The 21,304-nt window shown below is 43.1% G+C and overlaps 1 protein-coding gene across 2 annotated transcripts in view; it reads right to left on the minus strand.

The window, feature by feature from the left end:
* Positions 1-21,304, minus strand: part of GABRG2 (gamma-aminobutyric acid type A receptor subunit gamma2) — a 102,100-nt gene that overhangs the window by 1,338 nt on the left and 79,458 nt on the right. Inside the window, exons 7-9 of one of the 2 annotated variants that reach the window (XM_056857276.1) lie at positions 7,871-8,023; positions 2,807-3,012; positions 455-478 (exon numbers count right to left, since the gene is read on the minus strand). In XM_056857276.1, coding sequence (XP_056713254.1) covers positions 455-478; positions 2,807-3,012; positions 7,871-8,023 — 383 coding nt within the window. The remainder of the gene's footprint in view (positions 1-454; positions 479-2,806; positions 3,013-7,870; positions 8,024-21,304) is intronic. The other variant, XM_056857286.1, reaches the window with a different exon arrangement.

Below are 21,304 nucleotides of genomic sequence, written 5' to 3' on the forward strand. Positions count from 1 at the left end.
CCTTTCAAAACTCGGACAGTTTGTGTAAGAACAAATGTTCAGATCATCCCAATGACATCTAACTGTTTAGTGCAGAACCTTGTCAGATTTTCAGTCTGTTATTTCTTCAAATGAGAACACCCGGAAGATCAGAATTGAGTTCTAAAAGGGTTTATCGTGGACTCTTGGTGTAGCTGGTGACACTGAACTGGATCCCATGGATAAGCAAATGAAGAGAGCAACACGGATGTTAGGGGGATACTACTAAACTCTCTTCATGCATGCGATCCAAGCATATTACAGTCATTAGAACTTGTGATAAGTTCAAAACAGTTGTGAATTGGTGTTTGGGCTGCTGAATCAACTTTGCAAGTTAATTTCTAATTCTTAACCATTCTACTTCACAAGACTTGAAGCTCTAATTGCTCAACTCAGCAGTCACATGCAGTGGATTTCCATACCAAAAATATTATACCTTGAATGAAAACATCCGAAGAAGCTTTTGTTTTGTAGACAGAGAAAAAAGAATCAAAGGGTTTTTTTTTAATTAAAGAAAGGAAGAAAAGGGAAGAAGGAGACAAAAGTAGAATAAATTAAATATACTTTTCCAAACTATATCAAGTATAAAAAAAATCAAATAGGAAAAAGAGCAGAGAATTTAAATAAGAACTTTAAAAGAGATTAGCAAGTAAAGAAAGATCATAGTTGCCAGATTTAGAATTCTGATTTCACACATGTTGAGGGTTATGTTTGCTGTGGGAGATATCTTAGAGAAACTACATTCTCAGCAAAATACTGAAATACTATCAGTTTTGTGGGTCTTCATCTACTTGGGGGAAGAAACCCACTAGTTTTACCAAGATGCCATTCCTATCTGCAGCCTACAGTCTTTATTTTTCTACCCATTTAGTGTTCTCCATGCTTCACTCCTGTCTTTGTTCCTGCTCCACCCAGGTTCATGAAGTGGATATAACACTTGAATTGCAGAGGCTGGAATGTACACAAGGCTCTTCTACTAATTTATCTTCTTTAGTTGTTTAGTTTTTGATCAACATTTATTAGTGATCTGCAAGAAGTTTCTCGAGCAGGTAGTATAGGTTTATGTAGATGGGAAATCTGTAATCGAATCATTAATAAATAAGAAGTTACTAACTGTAATGCAGTTGCATTGTGTCAATGCAACCTTATAAATGAAAACAGTAAAAGCGAGAAAGGAGACTATATTGTTAAGAAAATACATGAGAAAGGGAGAACACAGGCGGAAAAAAGGAACACAAGAGCATATATTCTATATTAAATAAAGACTACAATCATGTGCTCTCTTATCTTCTGCCATTCCTGAGCTGTTAATCTTGTTCTTCTGGGCTTCCAAATTTTTGTAGCCATTGCAAAGGGGTCTCAATGACACTGGGGCACTCTAGATTACAGGAAGCCACTGAGGTTCTCTTCCCTACTTCTGTCTTTTAGATAGACATTGTCAGGAAAATCCATGAAAGGCTTGAGTCTCTTTGCTCACAAGCTCATGTGAAAGACCTGTCCTGTATTTTTAAAAAAATGAGTTTAAACTGAGCAGAACCTGGGGAGAGAGTGGGAGGAAGGAGTGATAGCATGGCTTAGCTGCTAATTCCCAATGTTGTTCCCTTCCCCATTTACATATTACTTAAACTGGAGATGACAGTGTAATGAACACACCCCAGTGCTCTTGACTGGACCCACTTAGTCCAACCAACTAGAATTAATATCTGTGGTTGGGAGCAGTATCACATCTGTCACACGGTTTAAGTGCTGATCACATCAGCTAGTTGTAGCAAATAGCTTTCAGTGGTGGGGGGAACTTAAAATTCAATTTTAAGAATTTCCTAGCTATTTACTAAGTGATTAAAATAATTAACATAATTAAACAAAGTAGACCATTCTACACCAGCAGGATATGGACCACAGGAAAACTGATAATTTTCTTGTTAATAATAATTTTATACACATCATTTTTTAAAATAAAGTGACATTTGTGGGGCTTGTTTAGAGAATGGAGACAGATACTTTGTTTAGATGGACTATCCTCTAACAAAGCCTATGCAATTCAACTAAATATCCATTGGTAGCGTTCCATCTCAACATTGCTATATGATGACATTTACTATGGCTGGCATCTAAAGAGGAACTTTCACATACTTAGGGCACTTCCATGTGCATTTTTTTTTTTAGGGGGGGGGTCAATTTCCCATGCTTTATGCAATCACTGGGAACCACATTGCTTGTCCCACTGCGGGTCTGACAACTTGAGGAGTGGCTGGGCGTAGTTCTGAAAAGCCATGCTATGTGCATTGGAACATGCATGCATAGCCCTTTGGATCCTGCTGTGCTAATATACCCATAATTACCATTATACAGAGGCAAGAGAAATTTTCTGCCCTGCAATGGCGGTACATAATCAGTATAGTGAACTCCACATGAATCACATAATGGAGTTCCCAAAACGAACTCCATGGTTTAAAAAAAGAAAGCAAGATGACTTCCCAGATTTATTCACCTGGAATATAAGGATAGAAAAAACTGCACTTCTCTCTCTATGAAGCAAATGAGGGAATAACACAATTCTCTAACCATTTCTGTAAAACCTCTCCCACCCCTGGGATCCTGTGAGAACATACTGAAGGATACGTTTTAAGCACTTCTGTACCCTTATATGTTCACAACACAAACCTCTCACAGTTTCAATCTCTTGTACAGCTAACACACATACAAACATACGCATACACACAAAAGTTTCCTTCAGAACAGCATGATTCAATGAGGGTTTCAACGTGCATAGTAACGAAATACATACAGGGTTTTTCTTCTTTTTGTCTTTATCCTTGCTTGGCTTTCTGTTACTGACAAAATAATGAAGTGTCCCATACTCCACCAGGGCCGAAAAAACAAAAATGAAGCAAACTGATACAAAGAGATCCATCGCAGTCACATAAGAGACCTTGGGGAGAGACTTGCGTGCAATTGTACTGAGAGTGGTCATTGTCAAGACAGTTGTAATGCCTAGTAAGGAGACAGAAATGGAAAGAAAATATTACTCGTTTAATGTGAACATTCTTGTTCTGTCCTTTGTGGGGTCAACTTGCTATGAGGTTTAGATATCAGCAGGGACCATATGTATAAATACATGTATATTTGTTTTTTCTTACAGCCCATTCCTGACCTCCAAGGACGAAAGTCCTTTGGAGGCCAGGAAGGGGCTGTGCCGGCATTTGGGACCCCTGCGCTGGTGTCGTCATGACTTATGCAAAGTCCCACGCTGGCGTCCTGGGGGGCGTTCCTGGGGCATGCCAGGGGTGGAGCTACCATTAGGCAGCTTCCTGTCCACTTTCAGCCCAGCACGCCAGTGGGGAGAACGGCACTGCTGCGCCTGCTTTTTTGCTGTTCTCTGTGGGGCAAAATGCCCCATTTAAAAATTTAAAAGCCGGCAAAAGGCTCTTTAAAGCCTTTCAGCGGTCGGGAAATGGGTTTGGAGGCGCCGTGGCAGCACCTCGGCCACACTGTCCCCAGCCGCAAAAAGGTGAGGAATGGTCTGTTAACAAAATTTCAGATAGGTACATCCTACCATTATGGCCCTCATAATAGTTCTGAACTACGACGTGATGCAGCCCAATCCTATGCAACGGGCAATATGGCCATTCAAGATCGGTGGGGCTTACTTCTGTGTAAATGTTCATATAATTGAAGTTCCAGATGATTCATTACCATAATGAGATTGCTAGAAGATGTAACTCCTTTTGCAATGGGTGACTCTCCTCTGCAAATGCTCCCCCCCCCAACTGTTCTAAAACATCTTTCTGCTTAGTCAGACTCAAAAAAATGGAAGTATGTCGGGTCAGGGGGGAAATATTTAAAATGGCTCAAAGGCATTTGTAGGGCAAAATGAGCAAGTGGGGAAAACACCTTTCTGTAACTGTTCTGAGTCTCCCAATTTGGGGTGTGAGGGAACCACTGAAGTGGGAATGCCCCATCTTTCCCCTTTCATGTACAGAATCGTAGCATTGGAAGGGGCCCTACAGGCCATCTAGTCCAACCCCGTGCTTAATGCAGGATCAGCCTAGAGCATCCCTGACAAGTGTTTGTCCAGCAGCCTCTTGAAGACTGCCAAAAGGGGGGGGGAGCTCACCACCTCCCTGGGCAGCCGAATCCACTGCTGAACTACTCTCACTGTAAGAGACACAAGTACAGCAGCACAAAATCAATTACCATCAGTCACCATTGTAACACATAGAAACTAACGACTTTATTTTAGTGGAATGTGCTTGAGAAGTGTGGGAGTCATAATGAAGAGAAATACAAGCTCACTAAAGCTAGCAAAGGTCCCCTCATATAAACCATGATATATCTATGAAATCCCTGTGAGAATCACACACAGGGGTCTCAGCGCTTTCGAACAAGGTAAAGCAATGTAGCATAATAATGCCCTTGGGTCTCAGAGAGTGCTGCCTCCCTTTCCCTGGCTCCTAGCTTCTCCAAAGCATTTTCAATTATTGATTAGCTGAGCTCCTAAATAGCCCTCTTTCACTTAAGGTCTATGTATGACCACTGGCCCGTGTAAACATCTCACTCAAGTTAGCTTCAATGTGTAAGCAATGTCACAAAATTGTAAATGGTGATGTTGATATACCCAAGGCAGCATTTACACGCTGTGGTGTCTGGACTAAAAGAGCCAACTCTTCCATTTCAGATAAGCTTGTAGTGCATCATCTTCCACTGTTCCATTGCTGTGTCAAGTACTGGCTTCCCACCACCACCACCACCATGCCACAGAACTAATGTACCAGTAGGCAAAGTGACATAATTTCAGGAGTGAGGAAATCTAGGCAAAAAAGATACTAAGGGATTTTCCAAAGCTCATTTTAATATTGCTGAAACATCATCATAATGTCTAGGACTACAGTGGGCTAATGCTATTCTGTAACAGGGACTCTTGGAGATTTTAATGCAAAAGTAGGGGCTAACCAGTGTTTTAAAAGACTCTCCCAGATTCTGAGGGTTTTTTTTTTTTTTTTAAAGATCCACATGCACAGATCACAGTCACAGTCCAATGCAAACTTAAGCACACTGCACATGGGAACTTCTGACATTAGCATAGAAAGAAACACAACCCTTGCTGCAAGCACAGAGGAGATTGTCTGTAGCTTTGGGGCTGGGTATCATCAATATGTAGATGACACCCAGTTCTATAGTTCATTATCCAAGCCTCAGATTCATCCATTTCGGCTCCAAGCCAGTGATTTGAGACTTTGGCTAAGGCAGAACAAACTGAATCGGAATCTGGATAAGATAGAGGGGATGCTAGTTTGACAGGCTGATGTTTTACAGGAATTGGATCCATTTGTCATGGATGGAGTGTAGTTGGCTTTCTCCGAGCATGTTAAGCTCTTGTGGGTGCTCACTAATCCGGCCTTGGTATTTCAAAAGCAGGTTGGTATAATGGCTAAGAGTGCCTTTTATCAGCTGCATATGGTTCTCTCTCCATGAGACAGCTGATCTCACAGCTGGAATAGTGAAATGTACTCTACACTTGGCTGCCCTTGAATACAATGTGAAAACCATGGCTGGTTCAGAGTTTGGCAGCCTGATTATTGTCAGGAGCTAGCCGATGGGAACACAGCTTGTCCATCTTACAGCAGCTATATTGGCTGCAGTTTGTTTCTAAGTCCAGTTCAATGTCCTGGTTGTAATTTTCAAAGTTCTTCACGGCCTAGGAACCACATATCTAAAGGACCATCTCCTTCCATATATCCCCATGCACCAATGACAATTTTCAGGCTGCCACCTACTAGCAGTTCCCCCCTTTAAGGTGGCCCACTTGGCATCAACCAGAACCTGTACTTTTTCCTCTATAGTTCCCATTCTGTGAAACAGAGGAGGTGAGGGAAGTGCTGGAGGTGAGGGAAGTGCTGTTGTTAGAAATCTTCAGGAGATGATGCAAGGACATTTCATTCGCCAAGGCTGTTAATGGGATACAAACGGCAGGCGTCTTTTGCAGGGAGGGTGTAGCTGTGGCTAAATTTTATTGGTTTAAAATTGTAATATTTTAATAATGGGTGCCCTTCACATGCCCTTACTGTTTCCCCACTGTACAGCTGGGCCCACCATGGCAATTTTGTGTGTGTGTTAAGTGCCGTCAAGTCGCTTTCGACTCATGGCGACCCTATGAATGAAGGTCCTCCATGGCAACTAAATAGTACAACTGGGCTATAGTTTTCCTGGGATGAAGGTGCCAGGGAGAAGGTGGGGCAAAAAACTGAAGATGGGGAGAAGATAAAGGTTGGTTGGCTGGTGGATAGAAAGGAGAGAAGGCAGGGAAAGGGCAGAGGCTATGAGGGCTTTCAAAGAAGAGAAAAAAAGGAAATAGTAGGGTAGAGGGAAATTCACCCACAAGTCCTTGCGGTTTCCTACATGAACTCTATAACATCATTTGAGTGAATGATAGTTTAGTGGTGTCAAGGAAATGGGTTCCCATAATTCCTTGTTTTTGTAATTTCCTTGGTTCAGGCTCTTGGCCTGCTTTGGTTTGATATTAGACTCTGAATAGTTGGAGTTCAAACATGCCAGCTTGCAATTTACAACCATGGGAACAGTTTCACTTCTGAAGGATTCACTCCTGTGGGGGGAGAGATAGCACACAGCTGCAAATAGTTTACAGCCTTTTCTTTCCTCCCTAAATTGAAGATCGTTAGTTACTAAGGTAACAAATCTGTGGAACAAGGCCTTATCTATCATTGAGGATGTCCAGGTGAATTGAGTTCTGCAGGCTCAAGGCACCTTTGACATACCCTGATGCAATAGAGGGGCAATGTCTGACAAGTCATTTAATTACTGGTTTATGGATTTCTTCGCAATCTCATTGGCTTATGTGAGCTCATGCTACTGGGATTTCGACGATAAAAGTAGGCCAGTTTTTAACCAAAATCATAAACGCTTGGGGATGGCTGGTTCCATGCCCCGCTTCATCAAAACCCATTTTGATTTGCCCTTTCAGGGGGAAACTCTGTCAGACTGACTTTTGGAGCAACTTCACATGCTGAACCAAGATACTGTGAACTTTGTGGAACTGGTAAACTTATCTGAAACTTGCCTAAAGCTTTTGCCAAACTTTTGAACCTAAGAACCTTAAAGTGCAGTTAGCTGTGTTAAGCCTTTTGTTGTTTTTTGCTCAGCTGCTTCACGAACCTTTTGTTTCTGTAACGAGCACAAATCCTTGGAATAAATATTTAACTTATATTTTGGTTGTGTCTTTTGGCTTTGTGGGTTTCGAGCTCTAAATCCGAGTGCCTTATTGTTTGTTTGACCACCTATCAAAACCTAAACCTTTTGCTAGTGTAATTCTCTCCTGACGGGGCTCCTACTCTGCAGGAAGAGCGTTGCGTATTGATTTGGTATCAGCAGGCAGAGGCTGCCCTTATCCTCGCCTGCGGCTAAACGATCGAATAAGGGCTGGTGGCAGCTTACTTGCTGAGCTCAGGAAGTCTTTCTGTGCTCAGTGTTTTGGTTAGAAGTAACTTTGGGACCACCTTTACAGTGGACCGCCCAGCGGAGGCAGGGCGGCTTTTTTCTACACGTGGCCCATATAACTTTTATAAAGCCATATATTGATGGATCTGTACAATGTCTTTTAGAATGATCTGCTTGTATCTTTCCAATCTTTCCAATGAGGATCTGGAGGATGGGAAACTAGTGGAGGGTTTGGATGAGAAGTATCAGTCTGCATAGTGAATGATTTTGGTAGCAGTATTCAGGACATGGGAAAGAGGACTGGCTTCAAATTGTCATATTTTAACTATGAAGTTTAAACTACCTTGAGCTACAAGGAGGCAGGATAGAAATATTTTAATAAAATAAATAAACTTACCCAAAGATGTCCTGGCTGGAACAGCATCCTTATTAATCCAGAACGAGACCCAAGACAGCACTACAATGAGTGTGCAGGGGATGTAAGTCTGAATAGTGAAATAGCCCATCCTTCTGCTCAGCTGGAAGTAGACTGCCATGACCACATAATCTCCTGTAAAATATATTTCATAAGAGGCAACATGATAGTACAAGGCAACATAATAATGCAGCACGTTCACCATTTATTATTGAAATTTCAAGCTTTACAAATTGTGGATTTTGAGAAGCATTAATCTTTTTGGCCAGCAGAGGATGCTTCCCCCCCCCCACTTTCAGCCTGCTTCACTAGATCTTTGCTTGCTAATTGTACCCCCATGAGCGGTATGCATAAATACAAGTGTTTTGCCCAATTAATTGCAATGATCCAAGTTAATTTGGGTACAATTAACCTTCTGCCCACCACAGGCTGCAAAGGAACAACAGTGGATGGCCATTCTATAGCTGCCCAGCTCTTGCTACTTTTCCCCATTGGCACACTATCCTTCAATGTCATATTAGTGGTCTAACTAAGTCTAATTTGGTATGGCAGATCTTATTTTCTTATTATACTTCCAGACGGCTCAGAAGAACTACTGTTTGTCACATCTTGCTTATAGTTAGTTGTCTGTTGCATCAAGGAAGTTTACATCAGTCATCCTGGATGAAAGATAAGACAAGAAGTCACCCTCTGGATGTTGACTGTGCTGGAAACCAGTGCCTAATATAGTAACTGTAACCTAGCAAATGAATCCCACATTGCTGGACAGATTATGGAACAATTTGCACTTGTATTATGACACAGGAGATCACTGGCTGGATCTTGCAGCGTATTGTGGTTGAAACAAAACCGTCAATATAATACAAGGCTGTTTGGTCCTTCTTTGCCACTGGTGGGAGGTTATGTTAGGTGGTGTGGAACACAGGCAGGAAAATATTGCTGCAATCATCTTGCTTGTGGGCTTCATAGAGCACCTGGTTGGCCACTGTGTGAACAGACTGCTGGACTTGATGGGCCTTGGTCTGATCCAGCATGGCTTTTCTGGTGTTCTTATGTATTATTATTTTTAATTTGCAAAAAGGCCACTGATGGAAAGGATGCAGAGCGAATATAAAAAGCTCTGGATATGGAGAAAGAGGAGTGAAAATCCACACCTTCCCCCACAATGCTTGGAGTATGATTTTTATTGAGAAGCGTCTGAATAAAAAATGCAGTGAAGTAAGGGGAAACATTAAAGGAGGGTAACCACAAAACAACACCATTTGGAACCCCCCCCTCCCCCCCAAAAAGACCTGGGGCAGTTGTGGAGACCAGGGAGAAAACCCTCCAAGAACACTTGAATATATAGACCTGCCTTATACTGAATCATACCATATAGGGTTGCCAGTCTCCAGGAGGTGGCTGGAGATCTCCTGCTTACAACAGATCTCCAGCCGACAAATCAGTTTACCTGGAGAAAATGGCTGCTTTGGAAGGAGGACTCTATGGCATTACGCCCCACTGAAGTCCCTCCCCTCCCCAAACCCCACCCTCCTCAGGCTCCACCCCCAAAATCTCCAGGTATTTTCTAACTCAGAGCTGGCAACCCTATTCATCAAGGTCAATACTGACTACTCAGACTGGCAGTGGCTCTCCAAGGTTTCAGGCAGAGGTCTTTCAGATCACCTGATCATTTTAACTGGAAACACCAATGATTGAACATGGGACCTTCTGCAGGCCAAGTAGATGCTCTACAGCCAAGTCATGGCCCCTCTCCTAATGTGGAAGTAAGCTTGACCCTACAGTCACTGAACTGCTATGTGGTCTTCCAAGAAAATGCTTATCTATTAAAAACATCACACTTTAAGATACTTTGTTCTGTAGCTAAGAGCAAAATAATAATAATCAAATGGTAAAAGATCAAAGCTGGAAAAATATACTTATTGCATTATTACCAGGCAGATATTCCATCTAAATTACATTTTCATTCTGTAGAATTGTTGCTTTCCATCACCTTTCTTTTCATAAGACAGAATTTAGGTTTTGTGTCTGTAAATGTCAATATTAGCTGAATGTTAAATTTCCCTACATTGTGGGTTTTAAATTGAGTACTACTTCCATTTGGATATGCTTGCTAAATGGCAGGCATCAGCCATGACTGAATTAAATGAAAGTTATGTGTTGCAAGTTCTCAGAAAAGCATATTGGGGGGAAAATTATACTGCTATTGTATTGTACATATAAAAGGAGAGCAGATTGAAAGCATCTTGAAAATCACACTGATTTAATAGAAAATCACAGCGTCCCAGTACAAAGCTTAAAACACTGCCTCCTAGACTTGAGAGAAAAGGCTCCTTTTTGTTTAATTTACTTTTCTGCAGCTGGATTTGGAACTAGCAGCATTTGCAAATATCACATCTTTGTCAACATATTCACTGGGATCACACGCTGATCCAACTGGTTTGGATTTTATGTCCCTTTTGCAAACATCTTCACAGTTGCCAGTGTTCAAAGCCTTTTTTTTTTAGAACAAAGACTTGTTGGAAGATTATCACAAAAGCAGCACAACTTCACATCTATTGCACCCAGACCTGTGAGTGTCTTTAGTTCAACAGCTGCCAAAAAATACAATACATACACATAGAGAGAAATAAAGAGATCAAACAGAAATGAACAGCTCTAGAAACAAAAGTCTGAAGGCAGTTGAAGCTTCTTTAGTATTTTAATGGTGTGGTGGGAAACGGCACTATTCTAAAGATATGGATTCTGTTCTGAAAGAGTTGCCAAAGTAGGGTTTCCCCAGTAAGACACCCAGTAGGGTTATGCATATCGATAAACCTGATCTGAAAATAAACCCGAAATTAGCCGTTTCAGTAAATTTTGGGTTTGGGTTTACCAAACTCTAAAACCTGGGGATAAAGCCAAAACCAAATAGGCCAGGGGTCGGCAAACTCATTAGTCAAAAGAGCCAAATATCAACAGTACAACGATTGAGATTTCTTTTGAGAGCCAAATTTCTTAAACTTAAACTATATAGGTAGGTACACTGTTTATTAACTTAATAAACTTTAGTTAAAGTTTTAAGTCTTAATTAAACTATAGGTATACTGAATAAAACTTGATATCATACTTAATAGTGATCTTATTTACTGATAAAAATTAAATTGTAAGTCCCTGCCATTTCCCTCTCCCCGTCCAGAGTCCTCGTCTGGAGGCCTGGTCTACCGCCATAATAGCCTATTGGTAGACCTGGCCTCCGTCTGAGTCCCATTGGGAGGCCAGGTCTAACCATTGGCTTTCTTGGCAGTAGACCTGGCCTCCGGAGGCCCATAGAAGCCAATTGGTAGACCTGGCCTCTGAAGGGGGACTTTTTCCCCTCCTCGGAGTCCAGGTCTACCAACAAGAAAGTGGGTAGATGTGGTCTCTGAGGAGGGGGGAAAGTAAGTAAGGTATCCATAAAATTAAATCATGACAATGACTGACAAACACTGTACATTTTCCCCATCTGCATTCTCAAAACTCTGCAGGGGGGCTTACTGTTGAGTCGTGCATCTGAGTGGCAAATCCAAGGGAAAACCTCCCATTCATAAATGGCCAATAACCCCCCCCATGCAGAGTTTTGAGAATCTGGATGGGGAAAATGTGCATGAATCAAACATGGCCAGTTCTGCTGGGGGTCCCCACTGGGGAGAAAGGGGGGTATGAATGAAGTTGATTAATGCAAGAGTGTCGTTGTCTACTACACTCTTCTTCCTTCATTCTGTTCTCCTCCTTCTGTGAGATGCCTTCATTTCTCTCTCCCTGCTTCTAACCCCCCACTTATTTGTCAGTCTTGGCCACGGCTGCTTCTCATCCCTGGTTAGCAACTTAGATTGCAACCTCGGGGTGGGGGGGAGGCGGTGTCTTTGCCTTTTGGGGGGGAGTGGTGGCGGCGGCCCGGTGCCCACCTGAGAAGCTCCCGTTGACAGTGAAGCCGAAGGTGGGCTGCTGGTGGGCGCCGTCCAGGTGCTGGGCGCTGTAGAGGGGCGACTGGCGGCTGGGCGCCTGGGAGGCAGCCACGGCGGTGGTGTAGGTGCTGTGGAAGGCGCCGGTGGCATCGGGCGGCTGGATGACTATCTGGGAGCCCAGGTTGTTCTGCCACATGAGCGACAGGTTGGCCTGCCGGGGCGAGGAAGGGCGCGCTCAGCCCAGGCGGGAGGGTGGCAGGTCATCCCGGGGTGGAGGCAGCGGAAGACGCTCACCGCCACCACTCAGAAAGGGCACTCGATGGGTCCGGGGGGGTTGGAATGCCCCTGGCTGAGGGGGCCCCGCCCCAGGGGAGCCCTTCGAGGCTGCCAGCCGGGGAGAAGCACCCATAAGCTCCGTCCAGTCCCGCCCCATGGTGGCTGACTGGCGGGCCCTGGCCAGGGAAACCAGGCCGGTGCCGAAGAAGCGGCAACCAGGGCGGTGCAGGCCCCAGCCGCTGCCTTGAAGGCACGGGCAGAAGACATCCACCCCGCTCAACAGCTGACGGGCGGGCGGGCCTGGGGCTGGAATTACAGCACCGCACGCACGCCACCACGGGGCGAGGAGGAGACAGAGGCTTCCGCCTCCCAGCCATTTGGGGAATTTCCGGGTGGGAGATTGAGGGCGGGGGTGGGGGAGGGACCTCTCGAGCTGAGAGGATAAGAGGCCAGAGAGAAAAACTGCCACAGCCTCCCCCATCCAAGGTGGAGGGGCGGGGCAGAGCTCAGCCGACGGACAGGGGGACGGGGGGACTGACGGGGGGACTTATGGGGGGATGGGGGACTTACAGGGGGACTGACGGGGGGACGGGGAGCCGCACTCAAGGGGCCAAAGAGCCTCATGCGGCTCGGGAGCCACAGTTTGCAGACCCCTGAAATAGGCTATTCTCAAAAAAGCCTAATAGATATTTGGCTTTTCAGGTTCGGCTATTTGCCTTTGCTCAGAGGCATGGCTCTGTGCTTTCTCCCGTTTTTCTTCCTTTTTTTTTTTGACTGGTTTTGTTAGGGCCCCATAGCTGGGGCCCTTTTGAGATAGGGTTATTTAAAAGATGGGGCTCACCCAGTCCCATCTGGAGGGATAAAGCCCCCAACTAAAAAGAGCCAGAGAGCTGCAAACCACCAGGCTTCCAAAGGAGATTTCTTCATCCACGTGGATGAGTAATCTCCTTCAGAAAGCCCCTGTGGTCATGACTTCAGCCTGTTCCGATACCACCACCACCCATGAAAACCTGCTTTCCAAAAGGTTGCCCTTAGTATAGGGTTCATTTCCCTGCATGGTGAGCATCTCTTTGAATCAGATTTTTCATGACCACAATAAAGGACTGCTCACAGGATGTCATTTGCCACCAGAAGAAATATTTTCTGTGCCTTATTTCTCTTGCATTTAACCCTTTCTCCTCTTTTTGGAAGCTCATTTGCATGGACATCATGCAAAGCAACCGAGAAATGAAGGCAGATCCCAGACTTTGAGGCACCAGCCTGGAATCGCCTCTTTCTGCCATTCCTTGGCAGTGCTGAACTTTTGAAGCTGATGGACAGCTTGGCTCGCAAATGTTTGGAGGATGGGCGCAACCTCTTTGCAGGTCCCTAAAATTGGTCCCCCTGTCCCAAAGTTCACCAAACTTTGGTGACCGTCAAAGGAGAGTCCCTTGCAGCCACACTGCAAATTTGTCAACTCTGCCTCCAAAAATGCCCCCCAGGAGCTTTGAAAAAAACCCCCCATTGATTGTAATGGGCCCAAATTTTTCAGAAAACCCGAAAATAAGATGAATACTCATATTTACTGGTATGGGTATTTGGCTTATTTCGGGTTTACTGAAAAAAACAGGCTGAAAAAACTGAACCCGAAATTTACCCCAAAAAACCCTTTTTTGCACAACCCTAGCACCCAGTCGTCCAACCACTGCCCTGACAAGCAGAAATCAGCAAGGAATCACTGCAATCTCCTGACTCACCCAGCTATTAGATCATGCAAGTCCTGTAACCCTAGGAATAAACTTTCCCAGGACTAGAAAGGACTACTGAATGTGAGTGGAATGAAACTTATGCTGTATGTGTGGGGCAAATGCAGTAAATTATTGGCTCTGGACATGCCACCATTAGTATCAGCTGTAAAGGATAAGGGGTTCACCCACAATATGAGCATAGAAGGATTTAGGAAATGGGAGAAAGAAGGATTTGGTGGTTATATTAATCTGATAAGTAGCATTTGGGTTACCTCTTATGTAAGCCAGCGGGTGCCATCTCCCGGACTAGCTACATGGCAGCCCCAAGAGACACGTGCCGCCACCATTCCACACATATGCCAAGCCCCAAATGCAATGGGGAAGACTCCCGTACCATCCAGTGAAACAGACAAGGAGGAACCACGGGCAGAGAAGCCTCTCAGGGAGAACCAGAGGGAATCCATTTTCTCTGACCCAGTCTCCAGCAAGCTGTCATTTTGCAAGAGATGACCAGGCATGGACGCAGCCCTTTCCCCCCCTCCTCCTCCTCCTCATGCATGATTAATGGCCCATCGGAAGCCTCCGAGTTATCAGCTCTAGAAGATTGCTCCTCCGTTATTGCGAAAGTGATTCGCCCGGACGCAGCTGTTCGTGTCTTTGTATCCAGCCAGATAATCCCATCAACAATCGTCTCCTGACCCTCCCAGAATTGTGCAAGCCATAGGTTTTAGCTTACCCATCTCAATTGCCCTTTTGCCCCACCCCGGCAGCCGACCATTAGGGTAATTATCTCCTTTGCTCACACAGGGAACCACCTGGGTAATCCAATCAGCCCCCACCCCCTGAGAGAGTATAACTGGGGTCTCCTTAGTCCATACACTACCTTAGGTCTTCCCCTTGCATACTTGCTGTTACTCTGTCGGTCTGGGTAGAAATGCCAGACCACCCATCTCTCCAGCCTCGCTGGTTTAGCCACGGGAATCCCTACCCCCTCCTCCTCTTTTAGCCGCATGGAACCTCGGAAATCCACTTCTGGATCAGGTGCAGTATTACCTGTCTTCAGAGGGCCTGCCACATTGGCAAATGTCTCTACTCTAACACCTTTGATTCCTAGACTCTGTGTGTTGTGTGATGTGTATGTGTAATTTCGTATGCGTGTGTGAACATATAATTTGAGTAAAATTCTTTTAAACCTAATTCCATTGCTTCTGCCTCATTTTCTGGTCATGGTACGGACTGTGGTATACAAAGGTTGCATCCCTGCTTAAGTTAACTTAAGTTAACTTAAGATATATAATTCCCCCATATAATAATTCTTAACCGAGCATTTTGGCTAACACTTATGAAGATATTTTCTTGACAGAAAATCTAAAAATAGCAGTCACTAATTACCCGCAAATTGTAAGTTTTGTAGCTTGGCAACTGAGAAACAATAAAGTAAGGAGAGACCTTACCATATTTGAACAAACATTGTTGGACACTCAGAAATATTATTCTAAAGTATATCATTTTCTTATTTAGTTATTTATTTATTTTGTTCAATTTATATTCTGCTCTCTTCCTGGCTAGGCTGGGCTCAGAGCAGCTTTCAATCATGATTGTGTGTGTGTAAAGTGCCTTCAAGTCACAGCCAACTTATGGCGACCCCTTTTTGGGGTTTTCATGGTGATTTGCCAGTGTCTTCCTCTGCACAGCAACCCTAATATTCCTTGGTGGTCTCCCAACCAAATACTAACCAGGGCTGACCCTGCTTAGCTTCTGAGATCTGATGAGATCAGGCTAGCCTGGGCCATCCAGGACAGGGCACAATCATGATTAGAACAGTCCATAAAATTCACTCCAACTCAATACAACAATATAACTTATTAAAACCTAGCTTTACCAATTGGCACACAGTAATAAGACAGTAAGCTACTATGGGTCAGAAGAAGGCAACCATATGAACCACCGCAGTTCATAAGATGGAACAAGATGGAACACAAAAAAGGAAGTGGGGAGGGGGAAAACAGGGTGGCCAGCCATGGTATATACACTGTTGCTGCCCTCAACTATAGGCCTGGTGGAGTAGCTCTGTCTTACAGGCTCTGTGTAACTGCACTAGGTCCTGCAGGGCCCTGGTCTCACTGGAGAGACAGTTCCTCCTAGTTGAGGACAGCCAGACACTATTTGGGCCGAGAACCAACAGCAAGTGGTCATTAGCAGATCATAATGCCCTCTTGGGGACATACCAGTTCCACCTAGTTGAGGACAGCCAGACACTCTTTGGGCTGAGAACCAACAGCAAGTTGTTATTAGCAGATCGTAATGCCCCCTTGGGGACATGCCAGGAGAAATGGTCCTGATGATATGATGGTCCCAGACTGTTTAGGGCTTTAAAGGTCAAAACCAGCACCTTGAACCTGATCCTGTACTCCACCTGGAGCCAGTGAAGTTGACAAAGCACTGGCTTAGCGAGGTCCCAGTAAGAACCTGCACAGCAGCTTTTTGAACCAGCTGCAGTTTTTGGGTCAGTCTCAAGGGCAGCCCTTATTGATTTAGAGTATAAATATAAAATTATTATAGTGAGAAATGGCAGAAACGTCTGTGGTATGAGCTGTCCACAAGTTTGTAGAAAAATCTGAAAACTAAAAAATAAAGGGGGTATAAAACTGCAAAATGATAAAAAAGAGTGCCTGTAGCTTTAAAAAGTGGGTCACTGAAATATAAGGATAGAAAAGACTGCTCCATGAGAGGCAAGGCAGGGCACATGGTGGTGCCCGGCCCAGCCAAGCCCTGCACAAAATGAAGCAAATGGGGGAGCCCAGCCCAGCTGAGCCCCATGCAAGGTGAGGCAGACAGGGTTCATGGCCATGCCCCCTGCAAGACAAGGCAGAGGGTGGTGTCTGTCTTGACCCAGATGAGCCCCACACGAGGTGAGGGAGGCACCCAGCCAGCCAAGGTGAGTGTTTGGTCTGTATGAGACAAGGGAAGCAGCTCCTGGCCTGCCTGAGGTGAGGAAAGCAGCACCCGGCTAATTGGTTAGGCACACTGCCTCTTCTTCCTTTCATCTCCCCTTTGGGAGTGAGAGGCAGGGACATACAAACTGCCTATTCCTCTCTACTCCCTCCCTTAGGGCAGGACAGGGTGGGGGAGGAGGCCTTTCCCATGGTTTTTCATTCCTAGTCTGCACCCAGCTCACATGATTGTTCTGATGATAAAATGGTGGAGAGGAGAACGAAATATGATATTTTGAATCTCCATTGGGGAGAAAGGTGGGCTATAAATGATGTAAATAAATAAGTATAGCTGGAGATGGAGGGGCAGATAAAAGCTTGGTGGGTGGATGGAAAGGAGAGAAGGAAGCAGAGAAGTTTGAGAATATAGGAGCTGACCCATAAGGTGGGGAAGTTGAGACAGGGGAAGATGGGTGCCCTTGCTCTTTCCCCACTGTGCAACTGGTGCCATGGCAACTGGCATCGTGCAAATGGGCTATAGTTTTCCTGTGTTGAAGGTGCCTGGGATAGGGTAGGGCAAAAAACTGAAGATGGGGATAAGATAAAGGTCGGTTGCTTGGTGGATAGAAAGGACAGAAGGCAGGAAAGGGTAGAGACTATGGGAGCTTCCAAAGAAGAGGAAAAAATAAATAGTAGGGCAGAAGGAAATTCACCCACATGTCCTTGCGGATTCCCACTTGTATATAATATCATATCAGCTAATGATAGTTTAGTGGCCTATATAACTTGTATAAAGCCATATATTGATGGGTCTGTATTATGGTCTTTAGAACTGATCTGCTTGTATCTTTCCAATGCCCATTTTTGAAGATCTGGAGGATGGGAAACTATTGTAGGGATTTGATGAGGGATATCATATAGTCTGCATAGTGAATGATTTTGGTAACAGTGTCCTGATCTCGTCAGATCTCAGAAGCTAAGCAGGGTCAGCGCTGGTTAGTATTTGTATGGGAGACCACCAAGGAATACCAGGGTTGCTGTGCAGAGGAAGGCACTGGCAAATCACCTCTGTTAGTCTCTTGCCATGAAAACCCCAAAAGGGGTCGCCATAAGTGGGCTGCAACTTGACTGCACTTTACACACACAGGAAAGAGTACTGAATGAGACCAAAGTGTAATGCTTTACCAAATTGTTTGTAATTTTCTAAAGAAAATGAACATTTGTTACATAAAACATATTTGTATAATAAACAGAATATTTACAGATCAGTTATTTCTTCAGGGAAAGGCAATTGACTCAGTAGACTAGCTTGGCTGTCACAGCACTTGTTTAAAGCCATCATGCTGTGCCTGAGCCAACATAAAGCCACGTGCTTGCTCCATGTCAGAACACTCAGTAAATCTTAATTCCCTTGAATTATTTGAATAAATAGCTCTTAAGCTTTTTGCAATGAAGTTATTCTTGCATTTTGTTGAATGTGCAAGCAACACGGATGGTAATTACACATCAGCCCAGAAAATGCAGTACAAATTAACAGCAACAGTATATTTGTGTTTCAGTACTCATCACTACTGTAATACAAGTGGACTTTTACTTTACTTTAATGATTCGACTCAAATGACCAGTAGGGTCTTAAGCAGGACCACACTAAAGCACAATGGCCAAAATATTTAATATTTAACATATTCCCCTTTATCCTTTAAAATAGGCAATATATATATATATATATATATATATATATATATATATATATATATATATATATATATATACACACACACACACACACACACATATATATATATATAATACTAATATATATATATATAAAATACACTAATAACTAATATATATATATAATACACATAAAATTTTGCAATCTTTACCATCTCCAATTTATTTGTTGTTGTTTTTTAAAAAAAATGTCAGAAAGGGTGAGTGCCTTCTTTCCCTTATCAAATTACTTAACCAGTTTCTGTCTATAAACCTCAAATTATAGACAATGAAAAAAAGTGACTTAATGTATCTACACTACCAGACCCAAAAGAGCAGATCCTATTGGAAAATGGAACATTATTAAATCTGCGCTTCAACTCAGGTGATGGCAGAGCATTCAATCAAGCCATCATACAGGCTCTCCTATGCTTGGGAAAGGTTAGCAGATTTATATATTCTGGAATACTTTGTGGTGGAGAAAACACCCAAATAGACAAAATTGTCCAACTGTTCAAGCTCTTGGTCCTTCACCTTCCAAGATAATTTCTGGTATCTTTTCTTCTGACTAAACACTATGATCTTCGTCTTCTGGGCATTTATGATCAATATTTTCACAATATTCCTCTAAACTAGAGATTCAATTGTGCAACCCACTTGCTGTCCACAACATAAGGGCCATATAATCTGCATACAACGGAATTGAGATCTTATTACTGGCCAATATGGGATGATGTTGAGAACTCATTATTTGCAGTCGAGCTGGTAAATCTCTTATATATAAAATAAATAATAAAGGGGCCAGGGGACAACTTTGTCTTAATGGAACCTCTCTAGACAGCCCCCCCTTCCCACATCTAATTATGGCTGTAGGGCATTCATACAGCTTAATTATTAGCCATAGTAGGTGCCAATAGAAAGATGTTTGAGGTACTTTTCCCCAAAGATGCGGGTGGGATACCATATCAAAAGTCCCTTGCATATCAATAAAGACCACAAAGGCCACAAAGAAACTTCCATGACTCCCCGAAGCATATTTACATATTAAATGAGAGAGTACCAGACATCAGTAAGTTGTTGAATGGCCCTTACAAAAACCAGCCAGCTATGAGCCCAAGATGCCAAGTTCTATAACCTGATCTAACAGCTTCCCACGTAAGTATAGCACATATAATTTTGCCACAATTGAAATCAGGCTAATTAGACGGAATGAGGAGAGATCTCTTCTATTACATTTCTTAAAACTTGGAACAATTATGGACTTGGTCCATGTTGCTGGGAACTGACCCTGTTTCATTTATTCTCGTAAACACATGAGCAAAAATTCTCATCCAGTATTCTGGATCTGATTTGAGAAGATCCACAAGTGCTTTTCCCTCCTTCATTACTGATATCAGTTGTTTAATTTCATGTGGAGTAACTGGATGCCAATGACTGTCCAATACAAGACATGGGGCTACAAACTATGTTTGATGTTTTAAATACTTCTTTATAATGCTACTCCCATTCCTTGGGCATCACCCCAACCCACAGAGGTTCCCTGTTTTGTGTCCCTGCTGTTACTATTTGCCAAAAACCTTTCACATTAGTTGCTTTAGTCATGGTAATTAATATTTCTCAAGCCCTAAATCATTTATTGCTGGTGAATGAAAAGAAATATAACCTGTAATTTTGGTTTCTCTATTGCTCATGTTTCTTGATTATACAATATTTTGTCAGACTGTCCAAAACCTCTGCATACATTGGGCCATTCTGTAATAAAACATTATATTTTCTTGGACCAGTCTGTGATGAAACATATTTTCTTTTTACATTATACTTCTCTTCTTGCTTTCTTATTCTATCATCTCTGTCTGGGAAATTAGGAACATTCCCCGATATTGTCCCTTTATTTGAGCATAAAAAGGATTCTGAGATCAATTCTAAGTTATCTTGTATTTTCAATAAGAAGGTGGCCATAACCGTCACCTGTGAAACAATGGACTTAAGGGCTTCCTGATTTGATTTATGTTGGTTCCCTGTTACTCTTATCTCCTCTAAAGAGCATTTCTTCTTATTTCTTACATTATTAGCTCTACACCTTTCATTTTTCCCATGCTCTCCCTCTAATATTGTAAATCTGTTAGTAGTTGGTATATTTAAAAAATCATCAATTCTGAGTTGTTTCCCTACAGGGGGACTCGAGGGTTCAAAAGGATTTCTCCTCTTTTTGCTGATATTATATTCTTTCCTCTCTACCTCCACTAGCAACAACTGCCAGTTTTAAAATCTGGAACTAAAATAAAGGCAGCTAAGCTTATAAACCCACCTGCTACTCCCCTACCTGGGAGGGAGAAGGAGAAAATAAACTGGCTACCAAGTGTGCTATCGCCAAAAATAAAGCCAGATAAAATAACAAATACTAAGTAAACAATACACTCTCTAACACAAAACTCATTCTAAAATCACCCCAGAGTTCAAAGAAAAGAAATGAACTATAAAATTGCTTAAGCGTTCCACCACTCCTCTACATAGCTGGCTCCTCTAGATAGTATCGAATACAGAGAAGCTTAGTTTCCTCCTCCTTCCTATAGAGGTCAACATCCTACCTAGAATTTGCTAATAAGCTCCAAGGTCATGGGTTAAAATATACAGTTTCAACTACAAAACATAAAAATAAAATAATTTATATTAAAACACACTGTGTTCTAACTGTTACTGACATAAAACATGAAAGGAAAGTGTAGGAGGCTATGCCTATCACTCAGATAAGTGAATTCCCGCTGGCTGGTTTGACTGAGGCAAAAAGGAAACTGGCAGCCGTGCCCAAAGGAGCATCCTAATTAAAATTTAACCTGCAGA

This window comes from Euleptes europaea, chromosome 1 (genome assembly GCF_029931775.1).
Source record: "Euleptes europaea isolate rEulEur1 chromosome 1, rEulEur1.hap1, whole genome shotgun sequence".
In the NCBI taxonomy this organism is placed as follows: Eukaryota; Metazoa; Chordata; class Lepidosauria; order Squamata; family Sphaerodactylidae; genus Euleptes; species Euleptes europaea.